The sequence below is a fragment of the Myotis yumanensis genome, unplaced genomic scaffold (assembly GCF_028538775.1).
Source record: "Myotis yumanensis isolate MYYU_CA2020_CCGP unplaced genomic scaffold, mMyoYum1.0.hap1 SCAF_5, whole genome shotgun sequence".
In the NCBI taxonomy this organism is placed as follows: Eukaryota; Metazoa; Chordata; class Mammalia; order Chiroptera; family Vespertilionidae; genus Myotis; species Myotis yumanensis.
This window is the reverse complement of record NW_027223756.1, coordinates 55,415,194-55,435,788: the sequence shown is the minus strand read 5'-3', so window position 1 is coordinate 55,435,788 and position 20,595 is coordinate 55,415,194. Positions and strand designations below refer to the sequence as shown.

General features: G+C 37.2%; 1 protein-coding gene across 3 annotated transcripts in view; it reads left to right on the top strand.

Moving 5' to 3' along the window:
* Positions 1–20,595, top strand: part of LRBA (LPS responsive beige-like anchor protein) — a 554,804-nt gene that overhangs the window by 50,160 nt on the left and 484,049 nt on the right. For all 3 annotated transcript variants that reach the window (XM_070415300.1, XM_070415301.1, XM_070415299.1), the window contains exons 3-11: positions 1,950–2,181; positions 2,879–2,979; positions 6,910–7,005; positions 11,971–12,092; positions 12,181–12,307; positions 13,022–13,141; positions 15,540–15,686; positions 17,559–17,756; positions 17,938–18,071. In XM_070415300.1, the coding sequence (XP_070271401.1) occupies positions 1,950–2,181; positions 2,879–2,979; positions 6,910–7,005; positions 11,971–12,092; positions 12,181–12,307; positions 13,022–13,141; positions 15,540–15,686; positions 17,559–17,756; positions 17,938–18,071 (1,277 nt within the window). The remainder of the gene's footprint in view (positions 1–1,949; positions 2,182–2,878; positions 2,980–6,909; positions 7,006–11,970; positions 12,093–12,180; positions 12,308–13,021; positions 13,142–15,539; positions 15,687–17,558; positions 17,757–17,937; positions 18,072–20,595) is intronic.

Here is a 20,595-nt window from a genome sequence, read left to right as displayed (position 1 = left end):
AGGCTTTTATATATACAGATATTCACATTAGGGCAAGCTGAGTAAATGGTGTACAGGAACTATCCTATTTTACAACTTTTTGAACCTTTGAAATTATTTTAGAATAGAAAAAGACAAAACAAGCAAATCATTTTCACAAAAACCCCCCAAAAGTCTATTTTAGAGTTCTTGTGTAGCTACAGAATTTTTGGGTGGACTAGGGGATCGAGTATGTATACTTCATAACCAGGACCACAGCTAGATGAATTGGCCCAATCACACCAAGGGGCTCTTTTAGCAGAAACCCAGCTGTTATCTCTCCTTACAGTGCTTCTTACTGATGATGCAAGAATTGTACACTAAAATCTCGTAGAAGAACCAAATGCCTTTACCATTCTGCTTGCCAGGAATTCTTATCTCCCTGCATGCAGATACTGTGTTATGTTTTTCATTTTTCTGGTTTTTCTTACTCATGCCAGTGTGTATCTTTGTCAGAACCTGGGACACATATTGATCTCTGGTTGCAAGGAGGTTTAATTGATTTCCTAATTCTCAACTTTCCTGGAGTAATATCTGTTTGGTTATGTTTGTTATAAGCTACAGTGGGGCCTTGACTTACGAGTTTAATTCGTTCCGTGACGGAGCTCGTTACTCAAATTACTCATATGTCAAATCAAGAAGTGAATGAGTGAGACACGTGATGTTGGGCTGATGTTGTGGCGTTCACTGTGATGTTCGCTGCACCAACTAGTGGTGGGGTATCTGAAGCGGGCTCGTAACCCGAATTTTAGCTCGCAACTCAAAGCAAAAAATCGTCCGAGAGACGGCTCGTATCTCGAAAAACTCGTTAGTTGGGACACTCGTAAGTCAAGGCCCCACTGTATTGGCTTTTGTTTTGTGAAGTTCACTTTGTCCTGATTCTTGCCCACCTTTTGGGTTTAGGAATGCATAATGAAAAACTAAGAAGTGTTCAGAAGTACAGGAGTATGTATAGGTGATATTTTAAAAATCTACTTTAAAAGGATAGTTCTGCATCCTGATACTAAATCTTTGTTTAATCATGTACCTTGATTTCACATAGGTAACTTTGACCTGCAGAATTTCAAGACTATTAACAACATATAACCATAATCTGTATGTCGAAAACTACAAATACCAGTAATGTAAATTTAAAATTCTAAAAAAGGATAGCTTTGCAAAAGTAATTGCAGAAGCATTTTAATTCTTTTAAACAATTGGGATTTGTTAAAATTTAAAAAACCTTCTGTTTGTGGGAGGCAGCTATGGGTGAGATGGCAAGGTGGGATAGGTCAGTACAGCTTTCTCTGGATGGATTTTCTTATAGTCAAGTCAATGAAATAAATTTTCTTGATTTCTGACTTTGGGTGTGTGACTAAAGTTATCCTGATGATTGACAGGGAAGGAGAGGCATCAAAATGTATACGTATAGTAAACCATGGATTTGACAAATATAAACTTTGACTTTTGTGTTTGCTCTGAGCCATTTTTCGTTTTCCACTTTTGCTGTGAACTCATACCTTTGATAGGTAGCAAAGGACTTTTAGGTTGCTGTGAGTAGTTCACAAAATTTATAATTCATAACTGAAATATTGAATTAGAAGCAGTTATAGAGCTAAGTTAGATCTTTATTCATAGCAGGGCAGTAGGTAGTGATTTTCCTGACACCTCATGTTTGTTTTTGTTGAAAAAAATATTTGCATTTTTATATTCCAAGTCTTGCTTGACTTTGTGTTATGTTAACTTGAAGATTTCTTTGAGATTTTCATAGCTCTGTGTGTGTGTGTGTGTGTGTGTGTGTGCGTGTGTGTTTAACAAAGACCCTTTTAATGTTGTAGGACCTAGAGAAGAATGTGTACAGATAGTAATTGCCAAGCTAAAGTGTAGGAGCATGCTCCAGTTATATTGAATGAAGAAGTACTAATGCTTGTAATTTTTTTTTCTTTTGGAAGTTGGTAGGTGGGCAGTTTGATTTGGAAATGAATTTCATTATCCAAGAAGGTGAGAGTATCATCTGCATGGTGGACCTCCTGGAAAAATGTGACATTACTTGCCAAGCAGAAGTTTGGAGCATGTTTACAGCTATTCTGAAGAAGAGCATACGAAACCTTCAAATCTGCACTGAAGTAGGCCTTGTTGAAAAAGTGCTTGGGAAAATTGAAAAAGTCGATAGTATGATAGCAGGTATGTTTTTTTCTATGGTACAATGGATGTGAAGAAATAAAGTTTGATTCTTAAGTACTGTATTTTTCTTGTTTAGTAACTAGAGGCTCATGCACGAAATTTATGCACTTGAGGGGGCGGGTGTCCCTCAGCCTGGCCTGCGCCCTTTCACAGTCTGGGAGCCCTCGGGGGATGTCCGACTGATGGCTTAGGCCAGTGGTTGGCAAACTGCGGCTCGCGAGCCACATGTGGCTCTTTGGCCCCTTGAGTGTGGCCACGAAGTTTCAATCACACTGTACGTGCGCACCCGCACGTGGTATTTTGTGGAAGAGCCACACTCAAGGGGCCGCAGTTTGCCAACCACTGGCTTAGGCCCACTCCCCACCGGAGAGGCTCCTGCTGCCGCTGCTGCGCTTGCCAGCCATTAGCCTGGCTTCTGGCTGAGCGGTGCTCCCCCTGTGAGAGTGCACTGACCACCAGGGGGCAGCTCCTGTGTTGAGCATCTGCCCCCTGGTGGTCAGTGCGCATCATAGTGACCAGTCGTTCCGCCGTTTGATTTTCATATTACTCTTTTATTATATAGGATATTTATTTAAGAAATACTTGAGCATCTAACATGTTACTGGAACTTTAGTGTCTGAACTCTTAATCACAGTATATTTTAATCCTTCAAGAAATATAAGTAGCTTAATTATTTTATTGTTTTCTTTGTTTCCAGATCTTTTAGTTGACATGTTGGGAGTGCTGGCTAGCTATAATTTGACAGTTCGAGAACTAAAGCTATTCTTCAGTAAACTTCAAGGAGATAAAGGACAATGGGTAAAATAAACCTAAGTACTCTTTGATATTTGAAAGTATACAGAGGGGTCAGATTGAAGGAAAGGGATCAACTAAAATAGCATTTAGAGCTATACAGATGCTTTGCCATGACCTGACACAGATGTGGATTAAGGGAACTGAGTGTTTTAGGCAGTAAATTGGTCCTTCTTCACATTGCTATTCTTCACTATATATCCAACATTTTTTTTTTGATGAAAAGGGTAAGGACAAAAAAAAAAAGTTTTAGGTCGCAGCACCCAAATTCTCTTTCTGTTGATCTGAGTAGTATACCTGTGGCCCTTACATATGAATGACCCACTCAGTGAACAAAAAAAACAAAACACCTTTTCAGGTAATTTGATCTACCTCCTTAGATGCAACTTAGTGGATGGTGTGGTGGTCAATTTATTTTGAACTCTAGCTGCCTTATCAAACTGTTTCTTTCTATTACTTAGCTATTTTTCCCTTAGAATACTAGCAAATATTTTCTCCATTTTGGTTGCATTTCTAAGCTTACTTTAGTGCCCTTTAGAGATTGTTGTTCACAGCAGCTGCTAGCTAATCCTTAATCTAGCTCTGTTTAAGTGTATTTAAATTTGTGCTCTATATACTCTATTGTATTAAAATGGTTAGACTCTTTAGCTTATTTGTATCAAACTCTAGTTCTCTGGCTACTTTTAAGATGTTATCACTAATTTTCAGCATTTTTTGTTTCTTTATATTGTTTACCTTGTGTTTATCCTTGTTAAAGTTCTTGAATCTGTGGGTTATACTATAATTTTCATCAAATTTGGAAATACTGTGCTTATTATTTATTAAAAAATTTTTTGGTCCCTTCTCCCCTTCTTCTGGGACTCCAATTACATGTAGTGCTCTCTCTCTCTCTCTCTCTTTTTAATTTAAGAAAATTAATTCATAGAGAGGGAGGGAGAGAGAGAGAAAGAAAGAAACATCAATGATGAGAGAGAATTATCGATTAGCTGCCTCCTGCACGCCCCCTTACTGGGGACTGAGCCTGCAACCCAGGCATGTGACATGCCCAGAAATCAAATAGTGACATCCTGGTCCATAGGTCAATGCTCAATCACTGAGCCACATTGCCCAGGCACATGTAGCTCTGTTGAGTCTCCCACAGTCACTGAGATCTTTTCACTTTGTTCCCAATCTTTTCTCTTTGTGCTTCATTTCAGATTGCTTTATTGCTGTATTTTAAGGTAACTTATCTTCTGTACTGTGTTTATTTCATCCATTAAAAATTTCAGATTATTCCGTAAATTTCAGATATTTTATTTCTGTAAATTTGGTTCCTTTTTAAAAAAAATGTATATTTTTACTGATTTCAGAGAGGAAGGAAGAGGGAGAGACAGAAACATCAATGATGAGAGGGAATCATTGATCGGCTGTCTCTTGCAAGCCTCCCACTGGGGATCGAGTCCACAACTCAGGCCTGTGCCTTTGACTGGAATAGAATCTGGGACCTTTCAGTTTGCAGGCCGATGCTCTATCCACTGAACCAAACCGGCCAGGGCATTGGTTCCTTTTAATATCTTCCGTTTTTACCTCATTATGTCCATGTTTTCTTTTATTTATTTATTTTTTATTTTATTTTATTTATTTTTTAAAAAATATATTTTATTGATTTTTTACAGAGAAGAAGGGAGAGAGATAGAGAGTTAGAAACATTGACGAGAGAGAAACATCGATTAGCTGCCTCCTGCACACTCCCCACTGGGGATGTGCCCACAACCAAGGTACATGCCCTTGACCAGAATCGAACCCGGGACCTTTCAGTCCGCAGGCTGACGCTCTATCCACTGAGCCAAACCGGTTCTGGCTCCATGTTTTCTTTTAAATCATTGGGAATCTTTAGCATATTTTATTTTATTTTTAAATATATTTGTATTGATGAGAGAGAATCATTGATTGGCTGCCTCCTGCACACCCCATACTGGGGATTGAGCCAGTAACCTGGCCATGTACCCTGGCAAGGAATCGAACCAGGACCTTCTGGTTTATGGGTTGACATTCAACCACTGAGCCACATTGGCTGGGCTTAGCATATTTTAATAGTTGCTTTAATGTTTTTACATATAGAAATTGTGTATCAATGGGCATGAACATTTTTAAAAACTCTTGCAACGTGAACACCAAATTATTTTCTGAAAGGCTTTCCCATTGTATAATCTCTCAGCAGTGTCTGGGAAGGAAAGTGCTTATCTTTTTTTTTTTTAATATGCTTTTATTGATTTTTTTAGAGAGAGGAAGGGAGAGGGATAGAGAGATAGAAACATCGATGAGAGAAACATCATCAGTCTGCTGCCTCTTGCACACCCCCTGCTGGGGATTGAGCTTGCAACCCTGCCATGTGCTCTGACCAGAACCGAACCAGTGACCTCTTGGTTCATGGGTCCATGCTCAACCATTGACCCACACTGGCCAGTGAAAGTGCTGGTGTATTTTTGTTGATTGGTTTATAGAACAGGGAATTTGGAGGAATGACTTCTCTATATGGAAATGCTATAATACTGTATTTTTATTTCAGATGCAGAGTTAATTTTTGTTATTTCATTGAGTTTATTTTAAAAAATGGGTGTGATTGTGGTTACTTGTTATTAGACTTTTATAATAAGCAATTGGTTGATGGAAAATTTCTTGATCACTTAAAAGTCAAGCTTTCCACCCAGCGTTTAGATAAAATACTGTCGAACTCTTTTGGACAGTTAGTAATAACTTAGAGCAGCAACTAAGTACGATGAAGGGGAGCCAGTGATTTCACTTATAGTATGACATGGTTTGGAGCTTTTAACAAAGAGGACTGTACTACACTTTATCTCATTTGCTTGTAAACTGATTAAAATGATAATGTATATCCGATTGACCTTTGCTTTTTCTTGTAAATATAAGTGAGGTTTTTCATTTTAGCTGTTGGTTGTTTAATGCATCAGAGGATATTGTGGATCAAAGAGGCATTAATCAAATAAATGAATGTCACAACTTATATTATACGTGCTATATAGTGAGGTATATTGTAGAATGAAATATTATAGGGAGATTTGATCCAGTCTCAGAGGTTAGGGAAGACTGCCCTGAGGAAGTCACCATGAAGATAAACTCTAAAGGATGGGTACGTTTTGTTTAGTTATAGGGCAGGGAAATAGGCTTAGTGAGAACATTTTTAGCACAAGGAATAGCTTGTGCTCAGGCCCTGTTATGACAGAGAAGGCATTGTGGATGGAGTGCAGAGAAGAGAAAGTTGAAATGCAAAATGAGGCTAACAGTGTAGGTAGAGGTAGATAAAGTATCTTGTAGGCCGTGTTAGGGGTTTTGGTCTTTATTTTAAAGGCAATAGGAAGCTACAGGAAAGAATAATATCAAGGTAAAATTGTAGTGGTTAAAAGCATAGACTCTGGAGTCAGACTGAGTTCTGATTTCATCCTCTTCACTTACTACCTGTGTGACCCTGGACATGTTCTTCTGCCTCAGACACCTTCTTTATTGAATGGCTTAACAATTCCTACTGTGGTTATAAGGTTAAAATATTTTATTTTTAACGTGCCCTTAAAGATAGCATTATTTATATGTGAAATTAAAAAGTGTTTTAAAGAGGGGTGGGTGGTGGGTTGATTTACTTGGTAATTTTAAGAGATCATTTTTGCTGCAGTGTGGAGAAGAGTTTTAAGTGTCAAATGATATTGGCTCATATTTACTAAATACCTCATACATCTTATAGTATTTAAAAAAGATGTCATAGAGTTTGTTATTACTTATTTAAGATAGTTGAAAATAACCTTTCTCTGGTTATTTTATGCTTTTTAGCTTATAGCATTATTTGGTTATTCTTGGGTGTATTGAAGTATGACTATATGAAACGTAGGTAGTTTTGTTTGATGGTACATAATATGGTTAATGAACTGGTGATTATTTTCATAGCCTCCACATGCTGGGAAGTTGCTCTCTGTGTTAAAGCACGTGCCTCAGAAGTATGGTCCTGATGCCTTTTTCAACTTTCCAGGAAAAAGCGCTGCAGTAAGTAATCTTAATGAGGAAGTCACTTGGAATGCTTTTGCTCCTTTAAAGTACAGCCCTGTAAACACCCCTGCCAGGTTCTGTATTAGGTAGAAACTTCTTTACACCACCTTAATCCTCACAGCAATGGTGCATGTTACTGTTTTACTAACAGTTTTAGAGGTGAAGAAATAGAGGTTCAAAGAACTTAAGAAACCTGCCATCTCACACCTTGGGGCAGCAATAGAATAAGAGCCCAATTCTTTTTAACATAGTCATGGTGTCTTATGGACTTCGCTCTGCATTCCAGATGTTTATATGTAACACTTTCACTTTTATCTTTCTGAACGTCTTTATTTAATGTTATATAGTTCTTTATTTCTTTCTTTTCCACCTGGTGTGCAGAATGAGAGTAACTCTTCGACTTGTGAGTTTCCATATTATACCAGTCTCAAGCATTCTTATAAGCTGTTGATCAGTTTATAAAAAAGATGATTATGTATGCTGATAGCACCTGCAATGTTTCAAAACATTATAGGACTATAATCCTATCTAATAAAAGACAAAAAGGGTAATTAACCGTACCTCCGCTACGCTTCCCATTGGCTAATCAGGGCAATATGCAAATTAACTGCCAACCAAGATGGCGGCTGGCAGCCACGCAGCTGAAGCGAACATGAGGCTTGCTTGCTCCAGTGATGGAGGAAGCCAAGGTTCCCCACCTGCTGCGGCCCAGCTCTGAGCTCTGGAAGCAACTAAGTTTCAATTATAGGAGCTAAACAAACCCCAGATACCTGCTTTCAGCCAGCCACAGCCTCAGAGCTGGGAGCGCCAGTGACGGCAACAATGTTTCAATTATAGAAGGTAAATAAATCCCAGAATAAAAAAAAAGGAAATAAAGGAGTGGCTGGGAGCTACAGTCCTGGCAAGCCTGAAAACAGCCCTCAGCCCCTCACCCAGACTGGCCAGGCACCCCAGTGGGGACCCCCACCCTAAAGGGGGTGTGGCCAGCCTGAAAACAGCCATCAGCCCCTCATCCAGGCTGGCCAGGCACCCCAGTGGGGACCCCCACCCTTAAGGGGGTGTGACAGGCTGCAAACAGCCATCAGCCCCTCACCCAGGCTGGCCAGGCACCCAAGTGGGACCCCCACTCTGATCCGGGACACCCTTCAAGGCAAACCAGCCGGCCCCCACCCATGAACCAGGCCTCTATCCTATATAATAAAAGGGTAATATACAAAATGACCCTAACAGCAGAAAGACTGGGAATGACTGGTCACTATGACACACACTGACCACCAAGGGGCAGACGCTTGAGCTGCCCCCTGGTGGTCAGTGCGCTCCCACAGGGGGAGCTCTGCTAGCCACAAGCCAGTACAGCCAGTGGTGGTGGGAGCCTCTCCTGCCTCCTCAGCAGTGCTAAGGATGTCCAACTGCAGCTTAGGTCTGCTCCCATCTGGCAAATGGACATCCCCCGAGGGCTGCCGGGCTGTCAGATGGATGTCTGATTGCCATCTTAGGTCCAATCCCCTGGGGAGCAGGCCTAAGCCAGCAGGTGGTCATCCCCCGAGGGGTCCCAGACTGCGAGAGGGCACAGGCCGGACTGAGGGACCCCCCTCCCCCGAGTGCACAAATTTTTGTGCACCGGGCCTGTAGTATTTATATATGTTATTTATGGAAGCTTTTTTTTTTTTTTTAAAACCTTTTCATTATTATGTTGTTCTGCCTGTTACAAGCAAATGTTTTCTTTGAAGATATTTCAGCCTGTTCTTTTTCTGAACTTACCTTTTATTCATTTTTTACTTTGATTCTCATAATATCTTGCTTGTTAGACTTTCTGTAGCTAGGCAATACCTGTAAAAATAAAAGTGTTTTAAAAGAGTAATATTTGAATTTTTTACACAAAATAAAACTTCTTTCTTTGGAATTTTTTATTGCTCGTATTGTTTTTGCTTTATATTTCCTTAATAAGCATTTTAGGTTTGACACTTTCCAGAGTAATTTGACTCTGTTGGCATTGAGCTTATCATTTGTCTTGAACATTAAAAATTATTCACTTGAGATTAACCATTTTTAATGGATGTTATAATTTTATTATTTATAATTCTCTGAGACTATCATGTGTCTATTGCACTTAATGTGTCTTGAGATTGGGGCCGTTAAGCTAGAAAGTTTTTGGAAGTTACAGTGAATAGATGTTTTAAATATATTTAGTGACTCATTTCTTTCCTTTAAACATAGATTTTAAAGGGAAGTTAAAATATTCATGGATAAATTATTATTATTTTTTAATCCTACCTGAGGACATGCTTATTTATTTTAGAGATGGGGTGGGGTGGGGAAGGTAGGAGGGAGGGAGGGAGGGAAGGAGAGAGAGAAAGAGAGAGAGAGAGAGAGAGAAACATTGTTTGGTTGCCTTCTTTATTTGCCCTGGCTGGGGATCCAACCCAAAACCCAGTATGTGCCTTGACCGGGAATTGAACCCACAACCTTTCACTATACGGAATGATGTTTCAACCCACTCTGCCACATTGGCCAGGGCACGGATAAATTTTTTTACAAAACTTTCACATCTTCTATTTTTTTTGGTGAGAGAGAACATATATACACAATGAATATGAATTCTTTTATTTATTTTTTTTTAATCCAACATTCTTTTAAATAAGCCTCTTGAAGTCACAGTAGTATTATTACATAAATTTGGCTCTATGATGTTTTCATGTTTCACGCAATATTTTATAAATTTAAAAAGAATATATATGTGTATATGACACATATAATTGTGTATGTGATAAACAAAGGCTTGTGTAATATGATTTTTTACCAGATTTATTGAGCTATAATTGACATACTACACAATTCACTCATTTAAAGTGTATAATTGAATGGTGTGTGTTCACAGAGCTGTACAGCCATCATTACAGTTAATTTTAGAACATTTCATCATCTCCCCAAAGAAAAACCGTATTCATCAACAGTCACTGTTCATTTCCCCCAAAATCCCAGGCCTAGGTATCCACTACTCTACTTTCTGTCTCTATGGGTTTGTGTATTCCAGACAATTCATACAAATGGAATCATACAGTATCTTTGTGATCTGCTTTTTTTTCCACTTAGCATACTGTTTTCAGGGTCTGTCCATGTTGTAACATGTAGCAGTGCTTCATTCCTTTTTGTGACTAATATTCTAATGTAAAAATATACCTTGTTTTGTTTAATCATTCATTCACTAGTGGATATTTGAGTTGATTTCACTTTTTGGCAAGGCTGCAATGGGCTTTTGTGTACAAGGTTATGTGTGACATATGTTTTCATTCATCTTGTGTGTGTGTACCTAAGAGTGGAATTGCTGGGTCATATGGTGTATGTTGAACAATTTGAGGAATTTCCAGATTGTTTTCCACAATGGCAGTATCATTTCACAATCCCAACAGCAATTTAGGAGGTTTCCAATTTCTTCACATGCTTGCCAACACTTGTTAATGTCTGTCTTCTTTATTATAGCCATCATAGTGGGTGTGAAGTAGTGTCTCGTTGTGGTTTTGATTTTCATTTTTTTAATGGCTAATGATGTTGAGCATCTTTACAAATATCTTTACTGGCCATTTGCATATCTTCTTTGGAGACATGTCTACAGATGTTTTGTTCATTTAAAATTTTTATTTCTCTTTTACGAATTGTGAGAGTTCTTTCTATATTCTGGTTCATGTTACTTATCAGATACATGATTTGCAAATGTTTTTTTTCATTATTTTGCCTTTTCACTTTAAAAAAATATTTTTATTGATTTCAGAGAGGAAAGGAGAGGGAGAGATAGAAACATCAGTAACGAGAGAGATTAATTGATCGGCTGCCTCCTGCATGTTCCCCTGCTGGGGATCGAGCCTGCAACCTGGACATGTGCCCTGACCAGGCACATTGAACTGTGATCTCCTGGTTCATAGGTCGACACTCAACGACTGAGCCACACCGGCCAGGCTCTTTTCACTTTCTTGATGGTATCCTATAAAGCACAAAATTTTTTAATTTTAAATATGTCCAATTCATATATTTTTTCTTTTGTTGTGTTTTGGTGCCATAATTAAGAAACATTTTCCTAACCCAGTGTCATGAAGATTTACCCTAATTTTTTAATGAGAGTATTATAGTTTCAGCGTTTATATTCACATCTATGATCCTTTTCGGGTTAATTTTTATATCTGATGTAAGAAATGGTCAACTAATCCCAGCATATTTGTTTCAAAAACGATCCTTTCCTTATTGATTTGTCTTGATAGACTTGTTGAAAATCTACTGACCACGAATATAAGGTTTATTTTTGGGCTTTCTGTTCAATTCCATTGATCTGTATTTCTATCCTATACTACACAGCTTCATTACAGCAGCTTTGTGCTGTAGGTTTTGAATTTTCTGTTAATTAGTACTCTCTAGTATTCTTCTTTTTTAAGATTCTGGGTCCCGTGGCATTATTATGATCTTTTAAATAAAAATTTAAAACAAGTGGTACAGTCATGTATATAGTGACTTCTAAATACAGTTTAAAAGTGTGAAAAAATGTTACAAACAAATCTTCTTCAACTTTATATTTGTTGTTACAAAATAACATATTCCAAGCTTTCCCCTTAACTTTTAATTCCTTTTTTGCGCATCTTTCCCGATTCTATTACCTTTACATTTCAACAACAAAGTTCCACTTTGCTATCACTACCTATCTCTTTTAATTGGAATCTCTTTGATATGTTCATTGTTATTTCATAAATAAAGCAAATAAATTAGTGTGTCCAGGAGGTCACATAGGGTGTTTCTAATGTTTGATTAAATATCATTATTGTATATTTTAGAAATTATTAAAAGTCTTCTTCCAGATAAAGATTCTAGTTATTTTAATCATGACACAGAATAATAAGCATTATAAAATATCATTTTCATGATTTCACTAATAAAGTTTTTCATGTGAGTCAATAACTCAAAAAAATTTTTTTTTAGGCAATTGCATTACCTCCTATAGCCAAATGGCCATATCAGAACGGTTTTACATTTCATACCTGGCTTAGAATGGATCCTGTAAATAACATCAATGTGGATAAGGATAAACCCTATTTATATTGGTACGTATTTCTTTTCCTTAGTGTTAATTATCTTACTTTGAAAATGAGAAGGATATTTAGAGGTAAAATGAAAACCTGTTCTCTATAGTTTCAGAACCAGCAAAGGTCTTGGTTATTCTGCTCACTTTGTTGGGGGCTGTTTGATTATAACTTCCATAAAGTCGAAAGGAAAAGGCTTTCAACACTGTGTGAAATTTGATTTCAAGCCACAAAAGGTATGTGATCTTCTGAGTCATAGTTGTGTTAACAAGTTATACTGGCCTTCAAGATGCTTTGTTTGAATATTATTGTCATAATATGTGGTATATCACAGCTCTGTTAATACTGCTTCAGAAAATGAAGTATAAATCACTGGACAATTATTAACCTCTCTGATTTGGATAGTAAAAAGAGTGGGTATTTAGTTATTTATAGAGTTTAAGCAAAACACAAGGTGACAATATCAATGGCAAAAATTTTAGTATTATTACTACCAGCAGTAATATGTGTTGTCTTTAGTACTTTAAAACTTATAGATTAATAAGTGTTTTATAAAAAATGTGTATATATACATATATAGATAGTTGGGTATAAAGATAGATGGGTATATAGATAAAACAAATATGACAAAATGTTGACAATTGTGGAATCTAGGTGGTGAGAAAGAGGGTATTTGTACTAAACTTTAAACTTTTGAGGGGTTTATTTGAAAATTTTCATAATAAAAGATTGGAAAATAATTTCATGATTAAGTTCTTATCCTCTGAGAGCTCCCTTGATTAAATATTACAGAGGTTGAATATTGAATTTAATATAGTCATATTATTTTTTTCATTGTAATTGATCATTTAATTTGTACTAGTTATCATCAGTGTGATTGAGTTATTAGAAGGATTATTATCTATCCCTCTCTCTCTCTCTCTTTTTTTTAACTGTTCTTGCTTATTCAGTGGTATATGGTAACTATAGTGCACATTTATAACCGATGGAAGAACAGTGAGCTTCGGTGTTATGTGAACGGTGAACTAGCTTCCTATGGAGAGATAACATGGTTTGTCAACACCAGTGATGTAAGTAGTTTGAAATGTTAAGATGAAAAAAAAATTATTTTAAAAGCATGAACTTTTCAAATAAATATATTTTACATTGAATATAAATTTTAGAATACTACAGTGGTGTGTTTTTATAGCCTTAGTTTGTCTATCATGTTTTAAAATTTTTATTTTTATTGTTGATAGTATAACAGGTATCTCCCATTTGCCCCCCTCTTTGCCCACCTCTTCCCAGCCCCTACCCTTCTTTCTCTCCTCCCCTGGCTTTCACCACACTGTTTTCTGTGACCATGGGCTATGCATATATGTTTGTTGGCTAATCTCCTCAAGAATAGAACTGTGTTAATGTGTCACATAAGGTATTACTCAGTTCTTGTTATAAAATTATTCTGTATAGGGTAGAGATAAAGATTTATAGGAAACATTGGGTATATCTTGAAAGTGTGTGTCATTGGTCCATTGTTCAAATTAAATGTGAGATTTACTACAGAGTTCTGATAATTTTATAAATGAGTTAGATGATGCATACTTACAAATTTTGCATATAATATGTAGCTGTTATAGTTAACTATCAAGTTATAATGTTTTCAGGATTCAAAAAAAGATCCATATGTTAGAATTAAGTTTAAATATCTTCAACCCCCAGGTTATATTCTTAAAAGAAAGTTTAAGAAATACAGATCAGCCCTGTTGGCATGGCTCAGTGGTTGAGTGTCGACCTATGAACCAAGAGGTCACTGGTTCAGTTCCCAGTTAGGGCACATGCATGGGTTGCGGGCTCGATCCCCAGTGTGGGCATGTAGGAGGCAGCTGATCAATGATTCTCTCTCATCATTGATGTTTCCATCTCCCTCTCCCTTCCTCTCTGAAATAAATAAAAATATATTAATAAAATAAAAAAGGAAGAAATGTAGACCAGGGAAATGAATACAAAGTGTGTATCACCCATTCACCATTAGCTCCTTTTATTTTTATATTTTCTTTAAAATTTACCTTTATTGTTGAAAGTATGTCCCCTTTCTTCCCCTGTTAACCCCCTTCACCACGCTCCCACCCAACTCCTCCTTTTATGTATATCTTATGCTATATGTATTTACATATTTATAATGCTAGTCTTAAGAGCTCAGGTTGTTGTAACAGATTAGGTTTGAATATCAGCTCTTTGAATATCTGTCACTTAATGATTATATGACTTTCCTTAATCTATTAGACCTCAGTTTTCTCCACCTAAAAATGGGTATAAAATAGTATCTATCTCAGAAGATTAATGTGATTAAATGAGATACTGTTCAAAGATCCACTAGCAGACTGCTCAATAACTTTTCTCATTATTGTATTGTTTTTAAACCTGTTTTTTCCCTCACATTAAACTTTATGAAGTGCTTCTTGCATTACAGGCATTGTAATAAATATCTTTATTTTCTAAAAGCCCCAATGTTGCAAGATAAGTACTATTTTAATCTCCATTTTACAGATGAGACTGAAGCACAGAGAGGTTAGGTAACTTGCCAAGATCAGCAGCATGGTTTGTCTTTAGAAACCAAGTGCTAACATATTCCCTAAGGTCAATATGTGTTTTTCAGCATTCTTTCTAATAGTTTCTAGGTATACAATGATACTTTCAAAGAGATATGAACAACTTTACTTCTTGTCCTCTGTTGTACACATGGGTTTTCTTAAATGTGGTCTTTGCAACCTGGATGTTGTTAAAAGGATTTTTTTTTTTTAGAAGAAAAAAATACACCTGCCTTTCTGGATTTATGCATTTCTTTTGAGGGATTGCATCTATTCCCATGACTTTAGTCATCATGTATATCTTGATGTCTGCAAAAAGCTGTCTAAAATTTTATTTAATATTAAGACTATATGTAAAATCAATATTCTATATATAAATCATCCCTCCTGTCAACAAAAACCTTGGGATTTTCTTGCATTAGAACACTAATGTGGTGGAAAGCTTTGTATTTTGTTAAAAAAGAAAATAAAACCACAACCTATAAGACCCTGTTGACAGTTGTTTCTCTGTTCACATTAGCTCACAGTAAAGGCAGATTCATTATGTCCCAAACTTAGCTCTTGATTTTCCTCCTTGTTCCAAAGCCTGCTCTTCTGTCTGGTTCTGGGGTTATCCAGTTATGAACCTTCAGAGTCCATAATGAAATCTCTGACTCTGTTTCCTACATTTACTTTGTCATCAAGTTTTGATTTTTCTAATTTCATAAATGTGTCTTATCTGCTTTTCTGTGATATATTTCTTGATCACTACAACAGATGGGAAAGAATGAAGTGTAATGGCTAAATGAATTATTTTAATCTATTCGTATTATAGTTTAGAATGAACATTTGTACCAATTTAGGTTGTTATTTCTGGAGAAGGTAATTTTTTCCTAATACAATTTTCTGTGTTCTTTCACAGACTTTTGACAAATGTTTCCTGGGCTCGTCAGAAACAGCAGATGCTAATAGAGTATTCTGTGGTCAGATGACTGCAGTGTACCTTTTTAGTGAAGCTCTTAATGCAGCTCAGATCTTTGCTATTTATCAGTTGGGCCTGGGATACAAGGTACTTTACTTACTGTTCAATGCTTAACCAGTGTTAGTTGAGCTTGATTCAAAGGTGGGTGATGCATGGGGCAACTTACTTTGGCTTACAGACTGTGTATGTCAAAGTAATCATGGGCACCACAGGGAAGTCACAGGAGTCCAAAGGGTACTTTAATTTTTTGAGGGAAATACAGTATACTTGTCACATGTGGGGCAGTAGCTCAAGTTTCAACTTTAGATCATGCTGCATTTCTTATAATGATATTAATCTTTGCACAGCTAAGTTTCCAGTAGTTACTGAGATAGAAAGCAATGTGGGACCTCTGGCTCCTAACCGCTCACCTGCCTGCCGGCCTGAATCCCCTAACTGTACTTTCTTGCTGGCCTGATCTCCCTAACTGCTCTCCCCTGCCGGCCTGATTGCCCCTAACCGTCTCTGCCTTGGCCCTGCCACCATGGCTTTGTCCGGAAGGTCGTCCGGAAGATGTCCGGTCTAATTAGCATATTACCCTTTCATTAGTATAGATAGCCAAGACATTGAAGTAACCTAATTGTCCATGAACAAATGAGTAAAGAAAATGTGGTATTACATACAATGGAATATTAATTAGCTTTAAAAAGAAGGAACTCTGTCACACAGAGTAACATGGTGAATCTTAAGATCATTATGCCAATCACAAAAAGACAAACACTCTATATGATTCCACTTAAACAAGTTACATAAAGTAATGAAACTCATAGAATTAGAAAGTAGAATGGTGGTTGCCAGGGAATGGGGGAGATGGAAATGAACTGGGTATTGAATTTCAGTTTGGCAAGATTTAACAGGTCTAGAGATTTGTTGTATAATGTGCATAAGTTAATACTACCATACTATCCTATCTAATAAAAGGGTAATATGCAAATTAACCATCACTCCATCACAAAAGATGGCAGTGCCCATAGCCACAAGATGGTGGCGCCCAGTCCTCCCAGCCCCACTGGAGTCCCCCAGTCCCGGTGGGGCGGCCGCTGAGAGTGGGCAGGGTGAGTGGCCTGGCGGAATGCTTGCTTCATCGCCATGGCAACGAGGCAAGCATTCCATCATGGCCGCGGAGGGCCTTTGGGCAGGGGGCACAGAGTGGCTGTGTGTGTGTGGGGGGGGGATGCATTTTTGCCCCGCAGATGGGCCTCTGGGCTGTGGAGTGGCCAGGTCCCACAGAGAGCTACTGGCGCACAGATTCGTGCGCAGGGCTACTAGTCTATATAATAAAAGCCTAACAACCGTTATGATGGAACAACCAGAACGATCAATCACTATGATGCACACTAACCACCAGGGGACAGATGCTCAATGCAGGAGCTGCCCCCTGGTGGTTAGTGCACTCCCACAGGGGGAGCGCTGCTCAGCCAGAAGCCAGGCTCACAGCTGGTGAGTGCAGCAGCGGTGAGGGAGTGCAGCTCTCTCTCGTCTCTGCAGCATTGCTAAGGAGCAGTGAGCCAAGCGGTAAGGAGCAAGGGGTCCTGGACTGCGAGAGGTCGCAGGCCAGGCTGAAGCCCCCCCCCCCACCAGTGCATGAATTTCTTGCATCGGGCCTCTAGTAGACTTATAAAATTTGTCATCTTAAATATTTTGTGTTTTTTACCAAAGATTTTAAATAATGACACAATAAAGACAAAATACTCTGTGTATATACTGTTTTACAGTTTTTTAAAATATAAGATTTTTCGATTATATTTTTAACATGAATTCAGTCCACTTCAGAATTAAATGTGCAAGCTCATCCTAGTTGATAGTGTTAGGAAAATGATCAGTGGTGTGTCTCCTTAAATTTTTATATATGTGGTGCTTTGTATCTGGATTTTCTTTTTGTGGCATTCTATCTTAACTGTTCTACTTTTTTATTTTTAGGGTACATTTAAATTCAAAACAGAAAGTGATCTGTTCCTTGCTGAGCATCACAAACTTTTATTGTATGATGGCAAACTCTCTAGTGCCATTGCATTCACATACAATCCACGTGCTACAGATGCCCAGCTTTGCCTGGAATCATCCCCTAAGGACAACCCTTCAATTTTTGTTCATTCACCACATGCACTCATGCTCCAGGTACTAGCTAGAATCTTTGAAGAATATTTTTAATGGTAACTTTTGATGTTTTATTGATGTGTGTTTGGTAGCTTCTATTAAATACATGCAATGTAACATTCTGTTGTCCCTGTTATGCTTTATTTTTAATTGTTTTGGAAACGAAATCATTGGAATGTTTATGGTTCTTCTATTTTATAAGGATGTGAAGGCAGTTTTAACACATTCCATCCAAAGTGCTATGCATTCAATTGGAGGGATACAAGTGCTATTTCCGCTTTTTGCACAGTTGGATTATAGGCAGTACTTATCTGAGGAGGTTGACTTGACTATATGGTGAGTGCCTTTGTTATTTTCATTAATTTGTTATGAGTTATTGTCATTATCGTCCAGTTGCACAGTAATTTTTCTGCCTTTTAAATTTGTTGTATGGTTAAAAAAAGAATATAATTCAAACAAACTTGTGAACTATAAATGTTATTACAAATTCATATCAATAATAGTATTAATTTAAATTATTCCTTATCAGTAGGAAATATAGAAGCTCTAAAATACATATATATTTTTTGCCCGGCTGGCATAGCTTAGTGGTTGAGGGTCAACCTATGAACCAGGAAGTCACAGTTCGATTTTCGGTCAGGGCACATGCCTGGGTTGCAGTATGGATCCCCAGTGTGGGGCATGCAGGAGACAGCCAATCAATTATTCTCTCTCTCATCATTGATGTTTTTCTCTCTCTCCCCCTTCCTCTCTGAAATCAATAAAGATATATAAAAAAATAAAAAGTTGTTTTTTAATAAAGTTAGAAATAATGGATTTACCAGAAATAAATTAATTTTTGTATAATCTAATTAAAAATTTTTAAATTGTTATTTGGCAATGACTTATGGGAATTTAGCTTTTCATATTTATTGATTGCATGTAATTAAAATCTAAAATTTTGATGTTATACAATAGGTGCTTTAATCTTTTTTATTAGATTGTTTGTTTGGTACATTTTGTCTCCTGTATTGTAGTGTTTGAGTCTAAAAAGGCAGAGACTTATTAATTCTAGGACAAGTTATAAAGCTTTGAAGAGGATGCCTAAATGAATTTTTCACGATTCTGTAGTCTAGTGAAACTATTTACAGTAAAGTAATTACATTTAATTTATTATTTAAGTAATTTAGAAGAGTTTCCCATTGTCCCTTTTGAAAATCTTTCTCTGATTTTTGCTTTTATATATAACTTGAAGTCTACTACCACTGTATATATTTAATAATGTAATAATTTTTTCCAGAGTATTTTTAGGAAACAAAATGACCTTTTCTATTTATTTATTTATTTATTTATTTATTTATTTAATATATTTTATTGTTTTCTTACAGGAAGGGAGAGAGATAGAGAGTTAGAAACATCGATGAGAGAGAACCATAGATCAGCTGCCTCCTGCACATCCCCTACGGGGGGTGTGCCTGCAACCCAGGTACATGCCCCTGACCGGAATCGAACCCGGGACCTTTCAGTCTGCAGGCCGACGCTCTATCCACTGAACCAAACCGGTTTCGGCATGACTTTTTCTTTTTAAATAGGAATGAAGTATCAAATCTAGTATTTGTTGATTTTAGAAAGTGAAAATGATTCTTGACATATTACTACTTCATAATTTTTTTTTTTTACATCCTGGTCTAAAATGTTTGTTATAAAGCTTAGTTATTATTTTTTTAATTGGTTATCTTTTTCTCTTCTGCATCTTTATTGGAATTGCTGATAGTTAAAAGCAATTTTATGGAGGAGGCTGATTGCCAGTCATGTTTTCTCTTTTTTTTGTGGGAAAGTCTCAGAGCCTTTGGAAAAAAGGCAACAGCTGACCTTATTTCATTCCATTTCAGGTATCTCTAAAAGTTGTGAGGATGGAAGCATGGCTATTCAATTTTAAAAGTCTTTTCAACTGCTTGTTGAATTCTGATTTTCCTGTTGGGATAATGAACACAATTCTTAGTGTTTGAGGATTTCAGTTTGTCTTCAACTTTAATGTTTTTTATTTTTTTAAATTGATTTTTAAAGAGAGAGAGGCCGTGGGAGAGAGACAGGAAGGAGAAAGAGGATGGAGAGAGATCAATTTGTTATCCCACCATTTATGCATCCATTGGTTATTTTTGTATGTGCTGGAACGATGCTTGAACCGACTGAGCTACCTGGCCAGGCTCAACTTTACTTTCTTATATTCTCTTTTCTGAACCCTGTGCTCTATTCAAAGTAGGCCAGTCTGGAATCCTAACACTTCTTAAAAAAATCTTTATTGTTCAGATTATTACAGTTGTTCCTCGTTTTCCCCCCCATAGCTCCCCTCCACCCAGTTCCCACCCCACCCCATGCCCTTACACCCCCCACTGTCCTTGTCCATAGGTGTACAATTTTTGTCCAGTCTCTTCCCGCACCCCCCACACCCCCTTCCCCCCGAGAATTGTCAGTCCACTCCCTTTCTATGCCCCTGATTCTATTATATTCACCAGTTTATTCTGTTCATCAGATTTTTTTTTTATTCACTTGATATTTAGATTCACTTGTTGATGGATATGTAATTGTTGTCACTTAGTTGTTCATAATTTTTATCTTTACCTTTTTCTTCTTCTTCCTCTTCTTAAAGACTACCCTTCAGCATTTCATATAATACTGCTTTGGCGGTGATGAACTCCTTTAGCTTTTTCTTGTCTGTGAAGCTCTTTATCTGACCTTCAATTCTGAATGATAGCTTTGCTGGGTAGAGTAATCTTGTTTGTAGGTTCTTGCTATTCATCACTTTGAATATTTCTTATCACTCCTTTCTTGCCTGCATAGTTTTTGTTGAGAAATCAGCTGACAGTCGTATGGGTACTCC